This window comes from Cavia porcellus, unplaced genomic scaffold (assembly GCF_034190915.1).
Source record: "Cavia porcellus strain 051 isolate PalLab524CR breed Dunkin Hartley unplaced genomic scaffold, mCavPor4.1 scaffold_5, whole genome shotgun sequence".
Lineage (NCBI taxonomy): Eukaryota > Metazoa > Chordata > Mammalia > Rodentia > Caviidae > Cavia > Cavia porcellus.
In genome coordinates this window covers 10,984,299-11,002,832 of record NW_026947488.1, presented here as the reverse complement: position 1 = coordinate 11,002,832, position 18,534 = coordinate 10,984,299, and the positions used below count along the sequence as shown (strand labels likewise).

Below are 18,534 nucleotides of genomic sequence, written 5' to 3'. Positions count from 1 at the left end.
ACTTTACCAAGAATAACATTTAGTTCATTTCAAAAACAAAACTGCTGCTTAAGGAAGGCACACACAAATTTATATTAAACAAAGAATTTGAGGAAAAGATGCCAAAACAGGACACACAAAGCAACCCTGGGTAAATGATGTCTCCACCGGAAATCCACAGCCTCTAAACTTTAGTCCAAGGAAAACGTCTGTTTACAAGGTTAGATTTTCAACTGTGTGCTATTCCGCACACATTAAATGCTTTCTGTGTTGTTTCACACATCATACAGCCTAGAAGCTCGGCCAGGACTTGGTGGGATCCTAGACTTTCCCCCCCTGAACACAAGCATGCATGTTTCAAATTCTACAGAGCACAAGTGCAGGCTGGGCCAGCATTAGTTTGAACTTTGGCGCCACCTCCAGGTCAGAATGCATCTCACCTCATTACAGGACTGCCGGAAAGCCTACAGGTCATTTATTTAATATTTGAATGGGGTGGGGGAGGGGATGGAGACCCCCCCAGCCCAGGCCCCCCCCCAACCTGTGCATAGACGAATGTCCATCAGTCTGGAGATGAGTTTGCCCTTTTATTATAAAACATATAAGAACCCACACAAATGTATCACTGATAACCATCTAGGTTAAGAAATAGAATTTTCCCAGTCACCACGGACTGTCTGCACACCCATCCTTTTATCCTGGCCCCCAGAACACACCGGTTTAGCTTGACATTTCTATGTTGTCTAACAAGGTCAACAACCCCATCAGAGATGACCAGTTTTAAAGCTGGCACCCATCACGGAGGGGCTCTCCTTACTGGACAGATCCATGCTCAGCAGAGCGTGTATTTGGATGAGCAAGGCAACCTGGCCAGGAAAGTCTTGGGGAGAAGACAGCTGTGGGGAGGGGGTTCCGTCGTGCTGCACTGGCCGATGTCCTCATGTCATGGCCCCATTAACCACTGGAGGCTGGGAGAACTGGGCCAGAACTGATGGCCCAAGTGTACCTCGATGGCCTCGCAGTGCTAACCCCTTTGAGAGCCCACTCTGGCCACACTAGAGGTCATTGCTGGGTTCCAATGGTACCTCGAGCTGCCCAACAGAGACCAGGGGCCCGAGCTGCACTGGGGCGCTTTCAGGAGGGAAGGTGACCAAGTTCGAGTTCTTGTTGTCACTCTGGTCACTGTGCTGCTTCCTGTGGCATCTCAGAGAGTCGTCCCTGACAAAGGAGGCGCCACATGTCTCACAGCGGAAGGCCCTCTGGGTCACTATCTTGGCCACATGGTGGGAGGCACTCTCTCTGGGTGCCTCCCTGCCCTGCGGGGCCCTGTTCTCCGTCTTGGCCTCGTCCTTATGGACCTTGTCAATGTGCTTGGCCAGGCTGCTGGGCCGCTTCGTGTCGAAGCTGCAGAAGTCGCACTTAAAGGGACGGTCCTTGCAGTGGACCCGGCTGTGCACGCGCAGGGCGGCCGCGCTGGAGCAGGAGTAGCTGCACTCAGGACACTTCTCGGGGTGGTCGGCCTGGTGCAGCCGGCTGTGCTCCAGGAGGTCGGCCCGGTCCCGGCCCTGGAAAGCACAGTGCAGACACTTGAAGGTGTGCTTGATGCGGATGTGCGACTTGAGGTTGGCCTTCATGGTGCAGCGGACATCACAGAACTCGCACTTGAACGGCTTCTCCCCCGAGTGCACAATCATGTGCCTTTTCAAGTCCGAGCTGATTTTGAATTTGGCACTGCAGAGCCAGCACTGGAAGGGGGTGTCTCCTGGCAACGGAAGGAGGGTTTCCATTAGAGCAGGCAGCAAAATGGAAGTCCCCCCAAGCATGCATCAGCACCCAGGGTTACAATGGGATGAGCGAGTCTTGAGAATCCAACTGTTTGCAATTTCTTGATAATGACAGTACTTACTGTGGGCTTTCGCTCCATTTGCACACCAGTTCAGGAGTATGATTACCCCCATTGTACAGACGGGGCAACTGAGGATCAGCCAGGTGGGGTAGCAGAGATCTGAACTCAGGCACAAGTCTGCATTCTCTCTTTTTTTGTTTTTTTTTGGTCTTTTTTTTCATTTTTATCGGTACCAGGGATCGAACTCATGACCACACACTTGCAAGGAAGGTGCTTATGCCGCTGGGCTAAATCCCCAGCCCCAAGTCTGCATTCTTGACGGCACATGAGTTTCAAATATAAACTCTCATAACTGTCTTCCCAGAATTGAGTGTGGGAGAGGTGAGATGCGATGTACAAGTTCTCCAAGTATAGCACACAGCTCAGATTTATAACATGCTTACCATAATCTTTACCATTTGTTTGGCTTGTATTACTAAAGCTTTTTAGTTTCATTAACTCTGGACTTGTTTGCTTATAATTTTGTGTTTATGTGTAGTTTTTTGAGACAGGGTCTTGCTATGCAGTTCGGGCTGGCCTTGTAGCCCAGGCTGGTCTTGAACTTGCCATGATCCTCCTGTCTCGGCCTCCCAACTGCTGGGATTACTGGAGTGAGCCACCACACCTGGCTTGTTTATAAAATTAACACGAGTATGACAGATAATGAAAAGTCATAGCAACCTCTCTAGAATCCTTTCTCTGCAGATACTACTTATAGGGAGCATTTTTCCTTTGATTGTCATTAATGGACTACAAGCAGGGCTAAGAGTCTCACATGTCCTTCAGAGTCAGCTGCCTCCTGCTGGCTGATGTTTATGATTCCTGCTCTTCTAAGGTTTTCCTTTTTTATTTCTGTGGTCCTAGAGATTGAACAAAGGACCTTATCCATGTGAAAGGTTATATAATTAAAAGACTAGGTGACTTCTGAGATTCTGTGAGATTCTTTGTTTTTTATTTTTTTTTTTTTCTCAAGAAATACACAATGCAATCAAGAAGCCAGCTAAAATGTATTTCTGAGAGAGTGTGAATTTGACCTTGACGATGGTGACACTGTACACTCTCTGGGGCATGACGGTGGCCCTGTAAGTAGGTGATTATGATTCTAGTGCAGTACCTAGGAATGGTTGGCCTTGAACCTGTGATCCTCCTGTACCCAGCCTCCCAAGTAGCTGGGCTGGCTGGAACACGCAGCTACATTCAGCCTAGTATCACCTTCTGAGCTGAATAAGAAGGTGACATCACCCCCTCAGAAGGGGAAACTCATCATCACACTAACTTTGCACTTGCTAGGATGGCTTTGTTTTCACATTTCAGTTAAAAAAATGTCAATTTTGTCCTGTGAATTCTTACACATAAATCGTTATCAGATTTTAATTTTAAAATCAAACTACCACTAACTCGTATAAGATCGAATATGTGAAACTCTCAGGGCCAAACACTGCACTAGAATCATAATCACCTACGTACAGGGCCACCGTCATGCCCCAGAGAGTGTACAGTGTCACCATCGTCAAGGTCAAATTCACACTCTCTCAGAAATACATTTTAGCTGGCTTCTTGACTGCATTGTGTATTTCTTGAGCAAAAAAAAAAAAAAAACAAAACAAAACAAAGAATCTCTCCTCAGAATCTCAGAAGTCGCCTAGTCTTTTAATTATATAACCTTTCACAGGGAATTGTAAATGGTTTGTCTAATTTGTTACGTTTCTAACATTGTATCCAAGTATCACATTGATCTTTCTCTCTGCCATGATCCCAGGTAATTATATTTAGATATTCACACATAAAATAAGTAGGCAGGCCCCGTTTTGTTTTCATCCTTGTTTTACTAGAGCACATGTGCTAGTAACTTTAGTTATGGTGGCTGGGAACAGCGTCGTAAGCCCTTTGCTTATCCTTCAGTTTCAGTCTCCTACATGAGTTAGTTTGGTTGGGTATAGAATTCTAAATTTGAAATAGGTCTCCATTGGAGGATATTGCTCCACTGCCCCCAGGAACCGACAGTCTTAGACATCTTTCTAGGTATGGATGGCTCCTTTTAGCTCACTTCATCCTGACTGGTACACTGTGAGTCCTTTCATTGTTTCTGACCCTTTAGTCATCTGATTTTTCTCATGCCCATTTTCTTTTATTCTAGGCTTAGTAGGAAACTAAAGTCTTGGTTCCCTAGAACAATTGCTTTGTAATCTCGGAAAATTTTATTAACTATACAGCTAGCAACCTGTTTTAATTTCTGCCTTTGCCCCACGTCTTTATAGTACTTCTTATTTGGATGCAACATTTCTGCCAGAGATGGACATCAACCAGAATGCAAAGTTTTCGCCCATTACTCACATGCTCTTATTTCCGGGATCCATGATTTGTTAGAGTTAGCACATTTCATGTAATACGTTCCCTGGGTTGGCCATAGTTAGAAAGGTAGACAGCAGTTCTGTCGGTAGGCTTTAGCTTTTCCTGAGCTTTATGTCCTTATCCATGTCACTTCCAAGTCCAGAGCTCTCAGGGCACTCAGACGTGGGCTGGAAGGGCGGCTCCCAGCTCCATGTCCGCTTGCATTTGTCTGCTGTGATACAGCTTTCTAGTCTCACATTTTAACGACAGCATACTCTTATCTGCTTACCATCGTCCTAAACTCTCTGAAGTGCTCATCTCATGAGCCTCATGATGAATGCCCCAATCCTCTCATTTATCTGTGCCTCACTGGGTGGGTCCTATCTAGCTGCCATTATTTCAGGGAAAGAAGAGCTCCTAGAACTAGAGGTTTTTGATTTGTAGTTGCAGTCAACTGACTTCACTGTATTCTTGAGTTAAGCCACGCAATCAGGGTATAAGTCAAAACATGAAATGCCTGGTTTAAAGGTTGAACTATTCTTTGAGATACACCCTTTGTCACTTGGCTATTGTATTGGGTATCCATCCCCAGATGTGTTCTATATACTGCAGGTAACTTGGAAAACTCAGCTGTCTAACCACCTGTTTTACTGAGAGCTGTTATTCTGGCAGTGGAAACCTGGACAAGTCACATAATCACAAATTCTAAATGTCTCCACTCAGACATTAGAGGGAAGTTAAGATCCTGGGTCTCTGGGCACGGCTTACCGGTGTGGGAGCGCAGGTGCACGGTGAGCTGGCTGGAGTTGCGGCTGGCGTAGGGGCAGAGCTGGCACTTGTAGGGCCGCTCGTCCGAGTGGATCCGCAGGTGCTTCTTGAGGCTGCTGCTGTCCACAGCGGCGTAGTCACACAGGTGACACTTGTGCGGCTTCACACTTGTGTGGCACCGCATGTGCATGGTCAGGTTGTCCTTCCGGCTGAAGCACTTGTCACAGAACTCACACTTGTGGGGTTTGTCTCCTTCAAACACATAAGGGTTCAGAGTTTTAAGGGTTTCTCGAGCAGGGTGACTGCACAGCTTTGATCAAGATGAAAGGCTGGGCCCAGGGGCCTGCTGCCTCCATCTGTCCAAATCCGTGAACACAGAAAAATGAAGTCTAAATTGGCAGAATGGTAACATTTTCACTTCCGCTATCTCTACTTATGATTTAGCATTTTGCACTGCGGGTCGAATTCACAGCCTCACACTTGCCAGGCAGGCCCTGTGCTACTGAGCTATTTCCCTGCCTCCTTAGCATTTGGTACAGTTCTGAATGCAGGCAATCAACTATGCTGATAATGGTACTTGAGAGCTTAGGTACCCACGTGAGACAGGGCTGTGTCACATCACGCCTATGGCACTTCTCCAGGCATTGCTTGTGGTTCACAGCAAGGACAGCTAACACCCTGGCTTCCAGAGCCCAACCAAGTGCAGGGGAGGTCGGTGCTACCACGCATGCTCATCACTTGGGGATGCAGAGCGGCTCTCACAGTGCGGATTCTGGTAGGGTCTGGGATCCTGCTCTCTAACAGGGAGGCTAGCCCTGGACAGCAAGGATTTGATGCACTAAAATACCATACACTTAATACTTTGATAGCAATTACATTAAAATAAGGTTTTAAAACTGAAAGAGTTTTGTCCTAGAATAAATTACAGGATATTATGGCGGTAGTTCAACACTGTGGAATCAAACCACAGTGTAATTCAACACCGTGTAATCAAAGATGCTTACTCCATGGTCATTTCCTCCTGTTTACAACTTCCTCCTTCCTTTTCCCTTGTATGCCAAGAAAATTCCAATCAGCTTCTCGAGCGTCATCAATGCCCGCCCCAAGCACTATATCCGGTCAAAGGTCACATTATACCCCACACTCCCATATCCGGTCAGAGGAGAAAGCCAAACCATTCTGTTAAATAAAAAGGCCCCCTTTTATTTTTGCTTATATTCTGCTTCTCTATTGTGCCAGAAAACAAAAACATGACATATCTTATGCATTAAAAAGCATTATTCTGGCAAGGGTCTGTAGGTTTTTCCAAAATTGCCAGAGATCCAAAACACGAGTTTGAAAAAGATTTCGCCTAGGCAAGGTGGCTCCTGACATGGTTGCTCCGCCAGTGGAGCTTAGGCAAAGAAGCCTTAAGCAACACAGCTGTGACCACTGAGGGGACACTGTGTAAGTGACACAGTCCGCAGCTGCTGTGTCATCCTGCCCCACCCAGCTCCCATCTCCCACACGCCCAGGACCAAAGGAGCACAGAACATGTGGGCAATTCTACCGAAAGTGTTTCTAGGAAAGTGTTTCTACGGTTAACTCAGTGCTTCACGGCACAGAGAATGACATAAAAACCATGCCTTGGTTGGTTTTATAAGAGACATGTGATGCCAAATGCAAATTACAAAATGGGATAAAAATAGCAACATTAGAAGTCTGTTTCTCTTCTGGGGCTAAATACATGCCACAGGTCCATTTCAAGAGAGCACGTTAGAAATTCAATCAATCACCATGCCTAACTACATATGCATAACAACACAGAAGGCTAGGAATGAGAATTAACTTCTTGCTGTGATAACCCGTCAGAACAAGAAGGCCAGGGATTCCCAAGGATTCTAATCCTAAATGGGGGTCCAGTCTAAGCATTTTCCTCCCAAGAAATCACACAGAGGTAGTTCACTTTCACCAGCGCTCTTGGGTCTGGAACCAGGAGCAAAAGCCAAGGCAGTCGGGATTAAGAGAAAATTCACGGCGTCCATGTCTGGGCTACCCAGGCGATCCAGAAGGATCAGTTTGAATGAGTGAAATATAAATGGGGGACAGCAAGAGGACTCAGGAGAGGACACCCCTTATTTTAAAATGACTTTACCACCGACAGCACTCTAGAAAGCTTTTATTCTCCTCCTCTCCACACATGCCCAGTCCACCCCTTTGCCCTAAAAATAACGATATTTTTCTTTCTGCGCTTGGAGATGGGAAGGAGGGTGTGGTAACCGATAAATGTCTCATAATTCACTACTCACTACTTTCTTTCACTATGTTAATTTCAGCCAGCCTGACAAATGAAATGCAGTATTTGTCTTTAATTTGCACTTCATTGCTTATGAGCTTTTCATGAGACCACTAACCTTTCTATTTTCTAGGTGTCTGTTTGTATCTTTTGCCATTGGAATTAGTTATCTTTCATTTGTAGAAGTCTTTGTGTGTTCTGAAAAGTAATTCTGTCCCTCGTTATGAATTTCATCTTGTGGAACACTCATCTTAACTTTTGATTGGTGCTTTAAGTTTTTATTTTGGATTCAGGTGTACTGAATCCACTTTCTCCTATGTGGTTTGACTGCTATCACAGCATACTTGGCCCCGACAGTTACTGGCTTGAGTGCTCAGGAGCTCCCTTTGGGACGGAGAAGCGAAGCCCTGTGACCTTCACCCCATCGACCTCGGACTGGCCACATCTCTTCCTCTATTTCCCACTGACCTCAGTGCCACCGAGTCCGGCTTTGGACCTGCCCTCCCCGAGTGCCCATTTCCATACCCTGTTCTGTTTCCTGCTTGTTTAGGTCAGTTCTATCACCACACTGTCTGAAAACGTGTTCCAAGACATTTGAGTTTCTGATACAGTAGACAGTCTTGTCCCAGAATTTGGTTACTTTTGTGCTTTGTGTCCTTGGAGTATATGTAGTTACAGAGAGAGCAGGTGGGATCACTGACTGGTGTGGGTATGGAAGGAGCAAAAGAAACTCACTCCGTCACCAAATTCAAACAATAGGACTTATTTATCTTTTGCTGGGATGACTAAAAAATCTGAAAACACACATATGTACCCGCACGGGGTAATCAAAATACAGGGTGGATGCTTCAATATTTTAAATTTATTACAGTAAAAACACATTGCCCTTAATCTCCCTCAAAATATGACATCTTCACTTTGAACACATTTCTCTCTTCCTTCTTGCCACTGTTTGAAGCCATCCTGAAAATCCTCTTTTCTAAGTGCCTTCATGAGACCTGATAAAACACACAGTGAATCCCGCGGCCTAGGCCGCCCAGCTGCAGGCAGGTTTGTGAAACCATCATGGCATGGCCTCACCTGCCTTGTTTACCCGATGTGGCCCTATGCGAATTCTGGTTTTTCCTTAAAGTCAAAATGATCATGGAGGTCAATGAAGTGTTTTGCATCAACTCAGAACATCTGGGCAGCCACAGAGGTGCAACTAAAGATGCTCACAAAGAGAACTTTCAAAGCTGCTTCAGAGAGTGGCAAGGAGCTCACTGTGTAGCTCAGCTGGACTTGAACTTGCAGCAATCCTCCTGCCTCAGCCTCCAGGGTGCTGGATTATAGACAAAGAGTATCTTCAGGGAGCTACTAGCAATGTGTTATATTGTAATAATTTTTATTTAATCATTTATTATCACACATTATATATATGATTACATATATGTATATATGGTTAAGAGATTTAAATTGTTTTTAAACCATCCAGAAATAACCTTAACATGAATCTTCTAGTCAAGACTTTACACAGGAAATAGGAATAAAGTATGTTTTATTCTGCTCTTGCCCTCTTCTACTGGAACTCTGTTTCTGCTATGTGATTAGAGACATCCCTTATCCACCAACATAATGGTCTAAAAGTTTTGAATTTCAGAGCATTTTGGATTTCCAAAAAGTCTATGCAAATATTCTAAAATATAAAAAACTCCCAAGTCTAAAATACTTCTGGCCCAAGCATTTCTGATAAAGGATATTTAACCTGTACTTAACTTTTCTGAGGTGATCAATAATATTAACAAAGTAGATTTTTTCCTATAGTGTAATGAAGTGAATCAATGTTTGGAAAAACTGCATAAACTGGTGAGTATTTTGCAAATGACTAATGTGAGATGTGACAAAATTGAGCACTGGTGAGAGCCATTCAAGGTATAAAAGAGATCAACAGAGTTCAATTTAACAGTTTGAAAAAGTCACAGACCTAGATGCAGATTCCATACAGCAGCAAGTCTTTAAGAAACCGCTATGTTGTGTTTTGGGATAACCATTTCCGACATGAGATGTCAGATTTTCTCCACATACGTCTATGTCACCAGCAACCAACATGACACATTGCACATAAAAACAGGTACAAAAATCGGGCTGTTAAGCCAAACCAAGTAACAGACTTGCAAAGGTATAAACAGTGCTACTTTTCAATACATTTTGCCTGGAAGAACAGGTATTTTTCATATAAGTATTATGTTAATATTTAATGGGCTTATTGTTTTCAAATGAATCTTTCCAAATTTTAGTTTTACTTGCTAACACTGCAACTATGATAGAACACAAAACTGATGGCTCGAGCCTTCAGGTTTTAAGTGTTAAAGAATCCAGAAACAGTGGTCACAAGGGATACCACTTCCGGGTCATGCCCTGAGGAAGGGATGTTGTGAGCTTTCCAGGCCCTTCTCCTACTTTCCATTCTTTAGTGAAGGGACACCAATAATTACAGCAGCTGCCCTGCACTCCACGATGCAGCCTAAACTTACATCTGCTGAGGAGCAAGCTGTCTACCTGACATCTACCTCTCTGATTGGGAGCCAAGGCCCTCCCTATACTTCCTGTGATCCCAGCATGCTTTGCAGTATCAGCAAAGCACTGATAACCCATCTCTGACCATTCTCTCTGTAAACCTTGGCGTTATGAACCCTTCCCGGTTTGTGGTGGAGCTACTCTGTGCAGTGCAGGATTTAGGCAGCACCTGTAGCCTCGGCCCACTAGATGGCAGCAGCACAGCCCCAGTCAGAATGACCACTGGAAGTTACTCTCAGGTTCAAATTGGTCCCCTAATGTCTCCTAAAAAACTTATCCTGTTCCTGACATTGTGTCTGTGGATCTAAGGATCAAACATTTCCCTGAGAGAAAGAAATTATCTACCCTCCCCAGGCAAAATTAATGCTTTGTTCTGATTTCTCTGGGACCATGGCACTTTCTGGCAAAGACTTCCAGTTGGCCAGAAAGCTCTTTTCCCTCAGTGATGGGGCTCTACAGGTGGAACTGGCACGTGGCTGCCCTTCTTGAAACCATTCCCAGCCCTCCTCAAATCCTGGTGTGGCCACATTCTGCATATATGTCATTAGGACAGCAGGGTGCCTCTCCGGGTCCATGGCCTGATGGGAGGATACCATGGGCTCCCCAGGCTTCACTTCTGCTTCCAACCGATGAAGGCCTTGAACCCAGAGTCACGGTGTGTTACAATGGCCATGCTTGGGACCCAGAGGATGGCTTTCTTCTTCGTCTTTGTCACCATCTTCCTCTTCTCCTTCCTTTTGCATTATGAAGGGACTGAACTCAGGCCTTGGTACTAAGCCCCCCAGCCCTACCCAAGATAGGTCTTGTTTAAGTCAATTAAGTCACCTGGGCTTGAACTTGAAATATACCTGCCTCAGCCTCCCAAAGTGCTAGAGCATGCCACCACACCCAACTGATTGCTTGCTTCTTAACAGAGACTTGAAAAATAAAACAAACCTAGTTTTGTTTAAACCACTAAACTTGGATTCTATATGAGCAAACATACCAATACCCCTCCTTGTACAGTCACGTACAGGATTTATATGCTAGATGAAGGATGGCAATGTTTCTGCAAAGAGGAGGCTGGAGAGAACTATTTTAGGCTTCTTGCACTATGCAGTCCCTGCAGCAGTCGCTCAACTCCACCACTGAGGCTGGAGTTTGCAGCCGTCCTTCCTTGGCTTTCGCACATCTTCAAGCAATGCCTGCCCATCCTTTGCCATCTCTTCCTCCTGTCCCCTCTGCTTCCCGCCCCAGCCCACTGCACTAAGCCAGGAGGCAGGAGTCATCCTCTCTGACTCACCACTCTCTACCTCACACGGAACTCATCCATTCTCTCCCCAAACCGTGGAACAGCAGCCACTCACCCGTGTGGATTCGAAGGTGGCGATCCAAGTCTTTCATGCCGTGAACAGTTTTGAACTGGCAACCTAGCAGAGAGGAAAGAAAACACAGCTCTTCAAGTCAACCCAGTCCCTGGTTTGTCATGCTTTGACCTGTGAGGTTTTTTTTGACTTCATGTTGGTGTGACAGTGCCCCTGTACAGTCATCCTGCTTTCACTTTTGCTATGGCACTCAATAAATTCCAACAAATTCCTGTTTTTATTACAAAACAGGCTGTGTCAGCTGATGGTGACCATTTATAGTCTAAGGTGGGGGGTCCGAGCCTGTTTAACGCGGGCTGGGCTAAGCTGGGAAGGCTGATGGTTTAAGGAGCATTAAATGCATTTCCGATTTAAAGTGGGTTCAGCAAGATGTGACCCTTGAATGAAAGAGCACCTGAACCTCAGAGAGGAAGTGGCTATGGGCCTGAGGTTGTGGGGAGTCACACGCCGAGTGAGCTGTGGATGCTCAGGATGCCAAGGGCCTCATGGAGAGGCATGAGCTGTGTAGATTCTCACCCGCATGACAGCTGAGAGCAGGACAGAAAAGGGGCTGAGTGTGTCCGGCTTCACTTTTTACCTGGGTAGCAACAGTTGAACGTCCTCTCTCCAAGGGTGGCCGTGTGTTCCCTGGACTCTGAGGGAAGAGCCACGGTAGAGGCCTTCAGGGTGTCACCTCCTTCCGTGGAGAGGCCGCTTGGTTTTGTTGCATCATTACCTAGCTCAGAAGCTGAAATTGAAGCAAGAAGTTTCACTTATTTTTATTTTTTCAAGTATAACTACCAAGCTAAGTCCAGCAAGATGGCAAGTGTGAGCTGATTTCATCGTCCACCACCAGCTCTTCAGAAATATGTTTAAAAATGGACCAGGCAGCTGGGCATGGTGGTACATGCCTAAAATTTCAGCAACTGGCCTGAGGTAGGAGGATCACAAATTCGAACCTAGCCTGGGTTACTGAGACTGTCTTAAAATGAAAAATAAAAAAAGGGCGAGGCTTTGGGTTTAATCCTCAGTATTGCCTCTCTCCCCAAATAAAGAAAGATAAAAGAAGCCAGCAGTGGTGGCACATGCCTGAAATCCCAGCTACTTGGGGCAAGAGGATTCTGAATTTGCAGACTACATGGTGAGACCCTATTCCTGGGTTCACTCTTCCGTATCGCAAATAAATAAATAGAAATGAAAACCATGTACATTTTAGCCTGTCTTGCAAAAGTCCTCTTCCTTTAACAACTGATTTCCTAAAAATAACAAGAAACAAGAGGGCCTGGGTAATGCCACTGGGAATTGACTAGCATCATTCCACTGAAAAGCCACCTGCATGAGGTGAAGACCTAGTTTTTAAAAACAATATCCAATTCATCACAGATGAATGCTTTTGTAAATGTGATAAATGAAAATCGCAAGAAGAATGAAGACAAAATAAAAATGCAAATAGTGTTATAACAGAAACCTGCGTTTCCACGTTCCGGCACCAGAGCTGAAGGAGTCTCACTGTGTGATTCTTGTGCACTTCTGCCCATTATGTTCTTTTAAATCCCTAGGTGTGGGATACTGTCACTCCTGAAATAGCAGCACGCCACACCCCTGCCAGCTGCCCGCCTGGAGGACAACCACACCAGGCTGTTTCCAAGTCAATTCTCCCCCTTTGACCCTAGAAGACCCCAGGTGTGTAAGCCACAGGCTGATTGGTCCGCAGACCAGCCGTCCCGCTTGGATTTTACTCCCAATAAAACCTGTTCTCAGTTGTGGAACTCACTGCCTTTCTTCTCCCCGCTAAGAGTATGATATGCATGTTATGGTTCAAATGATCCAGGACAACGGAGGAGATGCAAGAGAAACAAGATTGGCCACCAGTCGTTAGCAGGTGAAGCTGGACAGTGGGCCCGTAGGAGTTCAAGCTGCCATTCTCTGGCCTCCAGTAGGGCCGTATGGCCGACACCACCATTTGGATAGACAAAAATGGTCAAATAAGTCCATGTGGCTCAATCTACTACGCAGACTTAAACATTTCTGCAATAAAGGCTGAGTGCCTCTAAAAGACTCCAGGGTGCTATCTCCAAATAGATTCAAGTCCAAGACAGGGGAAAAACCCAGGAGTGTTGTCAATATCAGGTCTTGCAGTGGGAGAGGACCAACACGAAAGGAGTAACTAGCTTGTGAATTCTGGGCCAAGGTGTAGGACCTGTTTGTGACCCTAAGTGATAATAAATGGTGGATTCTCTGGTTGGTGGGCGGCTTGTGGTTGTGGAGTAATCTCGCTAAAAACTGAAAAGCACAGTGAAGATTTCAGTTCCAGGCAAAGGGTCTGCTTAGCTGTGTAACTAGAGGCAAGTGACCTAACGTCTCTGAGCTTCAGTGTACTCTTCCGTATCGAGAGATAACGCATATCCTCAGAGACGTAGCGTTAAGGCAGGAAACCTGTAAGCTCTGAAGCCGGGTTGGTGACACGCAGTCAGTGTGAGATGACGAAGTGAATGGAACCACAGCTGCCGCCTCCAGCTGGCTGTGGTGCCTGAAGCCACCAACACAGGTGTGAATGAGTGATCAAGTCCACTGGCCCTCAAGGGGGTGTCATTTTGCCTTGGGAACATTTGGCAATGCCCGAGAACGTTTAGATCCCCTTGATCCCACGCATACATATGTGCAATAGTGGGTACAGCGTGGTGACAAACATCCCAAAATGTTTAGGACAGTCCCAGAAGAGAAGAATTGTGTGTCCCCAGATGTCAGCAGTGCCGAGGCTGAAAAGCTGTACTAGCCTCACTGCAGGGTTTTTTTGGTACCAGAGATTGAACTCACAACCTCACACTTGGCGGGCAGGTGCTGTGCCTCTGAGCTCTGTCTCTAGACTTCACTGCAGTGGTTTTTGCAAGCCTAATTGTGACATCCCTTATGTCAAGGCCACCTCTGTCATGGGTTCTGGGTGTCTCCGGGCCTCCCCCCAGACCCAGACTTGGCAGTGGGGTTTTCAGGAGTTGAGAAGATGCCAGGAGTCTGCATTTTAAAGATACACCTGGTGATTCTGTTGTGCTACCCCAAACCCTTGCTCCCCAAAGGGACATCCTCAAAGCAGCAGCACCACGAAAGAGCTGGTTAGAAATGCAGAATCTCAGGTCCCACCCCAGACCACGGAATCAGTTCATATCAGTGCAGCACCCCTGGGTGCTCCCAGGACTCAGGAGGTCTGAGCAGCTGTGGAAAAGTGTGAGACAAAAAAATTTGATACTTAGTATTTTCATGCTTGTGAGCTAACTACTAGTTACGGGTTTTTATCCATGGGTGTTGCACTTGGTGCAGATTTTGGAGACCTTTAAAAAAAAAGGCATGAAAAGTCGAACTGGCTGCAATGGATGGAGCAAGGCTTCTCCTTTTCTTGGTACTGAGGATTGAACTCATGACTTCACGCTTGCTAGGCAGGCAGGCAGGCAGGCACTGAGCTAAACCCCCAGCTCCTAGAGTGAGTTTTAAGCAGAGGATGAAGGATGAAGAAGGGGGTACAGGGAGACCTGTCTCCCTGAAGGTTTTTAGAGCTTTTATGCAGCAAACATGCAGCTTTGGAAGGAGCTGGGTGGGTGTGCAGAGGACAGAGAATGAAGTGACAACTTTTCCAGTTTAATACATTTCTATAAACTACCAAAAAGAACCCCCAAACAAACAAACACCTCACAGACATTTGTTCTCACATGTAAGTGTTCCCTAGAATCATCTAGAGGGCTCACTGAAACACAGGGGCCTTGGGTTCCATTTCTAGGGCTCCTGATTGAAGGTCTAGGGTAGAGCTGGTAATTTTATTTCTAATAGGTTCCCTGCTGCTGTGGCGGCTGCCGCCGCCTAGGAATCACACTATGAGAATTTCTGCTGGCTGAGATAGCAAGAAACTGGCTCAAAGACATTCAAGGTTGCAGCTCTAGATGTTTCCCTGTGACAAGAATCCACACTTAACCCCATCTGCAGCCCAAGGCTCTGCCTGCCTACTCCCTCCGTGGCGCTGGCTCTGCTAATGTTGCTTAGTACAAACAAAACCCTGCACCACTTAACCATTCACATATGAAAGCTGAAAACCATTAAATCTTTAAAGTGTTTTTAATTCCACAGAAGTCAAGTCAGACTGAAAACTGAAATGTAAATGAGGGGTTGTAGGGCTTGGTGAACTAGGGAACTAGGAAACCAGCTAAGAAAGCAGCTGGTTAAGTCACAGGTTCCAGTTCCATCACTGATGAGCTGTGTAGTCCTTGGTAGGTTACTCGGTTTCCCTCTCCCTCAATTCTCACATCTGTAAAATGGGAATGATGGCTATGTCACAGGCTCACATGAAAGTTAACTTTTTTAGTGTAGGTAAGAGAGACGTGTGCTTAAGTCAGCAGTACATAAAGGTACACTTTACCCTCACTGGTGTGCACATAAGAGATACCAGTTTTCAGGTAGAGTATGGCAGGATTCCAATGCAAACCTGCAACGGGGCAAAAGGCTCAGGTGGGGTAAAGCATCTGGTAGAGGCCTTCAGCTTTAGACATCTTGGACCCAAGGCCCTTAGAGGCCACTGTCTCCTGGTGAGCTGGGGACAGACCCCGGGTGAGGAGGTAGAAGCATTCAGGCTTGCCAGACACCAGGTCAGCGTGGTGCCACTTGGTGCCCATGACAGGGCATTGGTGCTGCCAGGAGGTGCTTTCTGCTTCTCTGCTGTGTTGTGGGGGTCAGGGGAGTCCACCAGTTTAATGTGTGCTGCTGTATTTTTACTTGAATTGCAAGATTACTGGCAAGTGAAGAGGGGCTAAATCCTCCTATAGGATGAGGCTGGCCCCTTGTTCAGGGTCACAGACTTGAGACGCCAGGGGCTTCCATGGGGATCCTGCTTCCCACCCACAGTGCACCCATTGGGGAGCCGGGCCACACCAGCCAGCTACCTCCGGAGGGGACCTCCAGCGTCCAGAACACACAAGACTTCTGCCAGACCCCACAACGCCTCCCACAGCTTCACGGGGCTTCTGGCCAGGCTGTCTGCGGGAATGAACTCCGAAGCCATCCGTGCCTGGGTCACTCAGCAGTTCCCTTCTCTAATCACTTCCCCGCGGGGTTCGGCATCCCTGACCTCCAGGTCCCCCCCTCCCCATAAGCTCCAGCCCTTTCCCAGCCCGGGAACCCCTGGAGTTCCCACCCACCTGAATTCATTCTAGGCCCTGAACACAGTGGCCACAAGCTTTATTTTTCACTCTTAAAAATACCAGCTGCTACTCTGGAAGAGCCTACATTAGTCTCAGAGAGGTGTGGTCCTCAAAGTCCTGGACAGCTGATGGGGTGGGAGGAGGAGGAAGAGGCGGCTCCGAGGCGTGAATTACCCGGGACCCCAAGCGCACCCCCACCTTGCCGCGCAGGGAAAACTCGGGGTAGAAGAGGACAAAGTCTACCTCCGATGCTAAAAGAAAAGAGAAGGCAGAGGGGAGAAAGTAGGAACCCACCTCGGCGTAGGCTGCGCCTCAGAAGTGTAGATTCCCCAGCCCCGCCCCCCGAGATTCCAATGGGGGGCGTGTGCCCGAGGGGACTGAGGAATGTGGCTATTTAGAAAAGCTCCCCACCCTCGGGCTCTTCTCTAGCCGCGGACACCCCGACCGCAGGCGGGGTCGGAGGGGGGGGCAGTGTCCACGTGGCAGCCAGGGCGAGCCCACTGCCCTGGACCCCCACCCCGAAGGCTCCTACGTTTCTCAGCCTAAGACGCAGAATCCTTGCAGGGGCCCAGGGTTCCCCCGCCAGGTCCCAGACCTCCCGGACATTCTCAGGCTCCAGCCTGGCGGGCGCTCCCGGCTCTGGCTGGACTGCTCTTCCCTCCACCCGCAGGGTCCTCTGCGAGCTCCCCCCGGCGAGGCCTTCCTGGACAACACATCTGAGAGGCTTCCCCAGCCTCTTCTGCGTTTTTTCTGGCACTCATTTCGGATACATTTTACACTTTACCAGTTTGGCTCTCGTCCTCTCTGGATCATAAACTCCAGGAGGACTGGACTTCTCTCCTTGTCCACTGCCCGGTCCCCTCGGCCCCCAGAGGCAGGTTGGGCAGCCAGTGGGAACTGAGGGTTTTCCAGATACGATCCTCATTCAAGGCAAGATCGCCCGGGGCGCAGGTCCCAGATTGTTCACCTTCCAGGTGCGCAGCCTAAGCCTGCGCCAAGAAGGACGTGGGAGCCCTCGCGCCCCCAGAACAGCCTCGAGGGGTCTCAGCGCATCCTCCCCGCGCGATCTCGGCGCTGGGGGAGGGGCTGGTACCCGCGGAGGTGTGATTCGCGAGGGCTCCCCCGGCACGCCCGGGTCCGAGTCTTAGAACTAGAGCTGGAAGCTGAGCTCGCCGTTCCGAGCCCCCTGCCCAGGCTGCGTGCCCACGCGGGTCCGCACGAGCTCCGGCTGCGGACCCCCAGCCCTGATCGAAGCCGGGCGCAGCGCTACTCACCGGGCTTCCCGGCCACCCGCACGGCCCCCTCCGCGGCCTCCGGGCGCGCGGGCTGCGGCTCCCCTGAGTTGAGATGCTGGGGTTTGGCCTGCTTGCGCCGCGACATGGCGAGAGCAGCGGACTCCCGGCGGGTCCCCGCGAGTGGCCTACTTCACACAGCGAATTCCCGGAGTTCGGAAATCACCCCCCGCCCCCCCGACCGGAACGCGCATGTCCCGGCAATTCTGCTCTTCAGCAGAGCTGGGCGATTTATCAGCAGCGCTGACGGACGACTGGCCTGGAGCCAAGACCTCAGGGGTCCAGGGGACCCCGCGCCCGCGCCACCGGAGGAGAGCTCGTTAGAAATGCAGACGCTCGGGCTCCGGCCCAGACCCGCGGAATCGGAATCTGCATTTTAACAAGACCCCCAGGTGACCGCGTGCACGTTCCGGTTTGCGAAACCGCGTCTGCATTTTAACGAGATCCCCAGGTGATTCGTTTGCCCATTAAAATTTCAGAAGCACAGCTCTCTTCCAAGTTTAATGTGCGCACGAGTCACTGGGGAGCTCGTTAAAATGCAGATTCTGACTCGGCGGGGCTGGGCCGAGGCCCGAGCTTCTGTATTTCTAACGAGCTCCCCCGGGTGACGCTGTGGTCTTGGCGCTGGTAGATTCAGACTTAATTGGTCCGGGCTGGGACCTGGGCCTTGGTATAGAGATGTATTTTTAAAAGCTCCTTGGTTATTCTGACGCACAGCGAAGGTGCACAAGGACAGCCTCATCTCCGGGTTGTCAACCTCTGCTGCACAGTGGAGCAGGAAATTTAAAGGACATGAGAGTGTTCAAAATGCACATTGAGAAAGTTCTAGATTCGGGTGGCTGAGGCCAGGAACCGGCGTTTTCATCAGTGAGGTTCCGCTCCTGCCCCAGGACCGCAGCCCCGGGGTCGGGGACCACACAGGAGA

At 48.2% G+C, this 18,534-nt stretch overlaps 1 protein-coding gene across 2 annotated transcripts in view; it reads right to left on the bottom strand.

Annotated features, from left to right (window-relative positions):
• Positions 1-553: 553 nt before the first annotated feature.
• The window catches only part of Zfp64 (ZFP64 zinc finger protein), a 76,549-nt gene continuing 58,568 nt past the window's right edge, over positions 554-18,534 (bottom strand). Inside the window, exons 1-5 of one of the 2 annotated variants that reach the window (XM_063248144.1) lie at positions 17,592-17,764; positions 11,736-11,885; positions 11,141-11,203; positions 4,964-5,215; positions 554-1,741 (exon numbers count right to left, since the gene is read on the bottom strand). In XM_063248144.1, coding sequence (XP_063104214.1) covers positions 1,035-1,741; positions 4,964-5,215; positions 11,141-11,203; positions 11,736-11,885; positions 17,592-17,697 — 1,278 coding nt within the window. In that variant the 5' untranslated portion in view covers positions 17,698-17,764 and the 3' untranslated portion in view covers positions 554-1,034. Of the gene's footprint in view, positions 1,742-4,963; positions 5,216-11,140; positions 11,204-11,735; positions 11,886-17,591; positions 17,765-18,534 lie in introns of those variants that run through there. The other variant, XM_063248142.1, reaches the window with a different exon arrangement.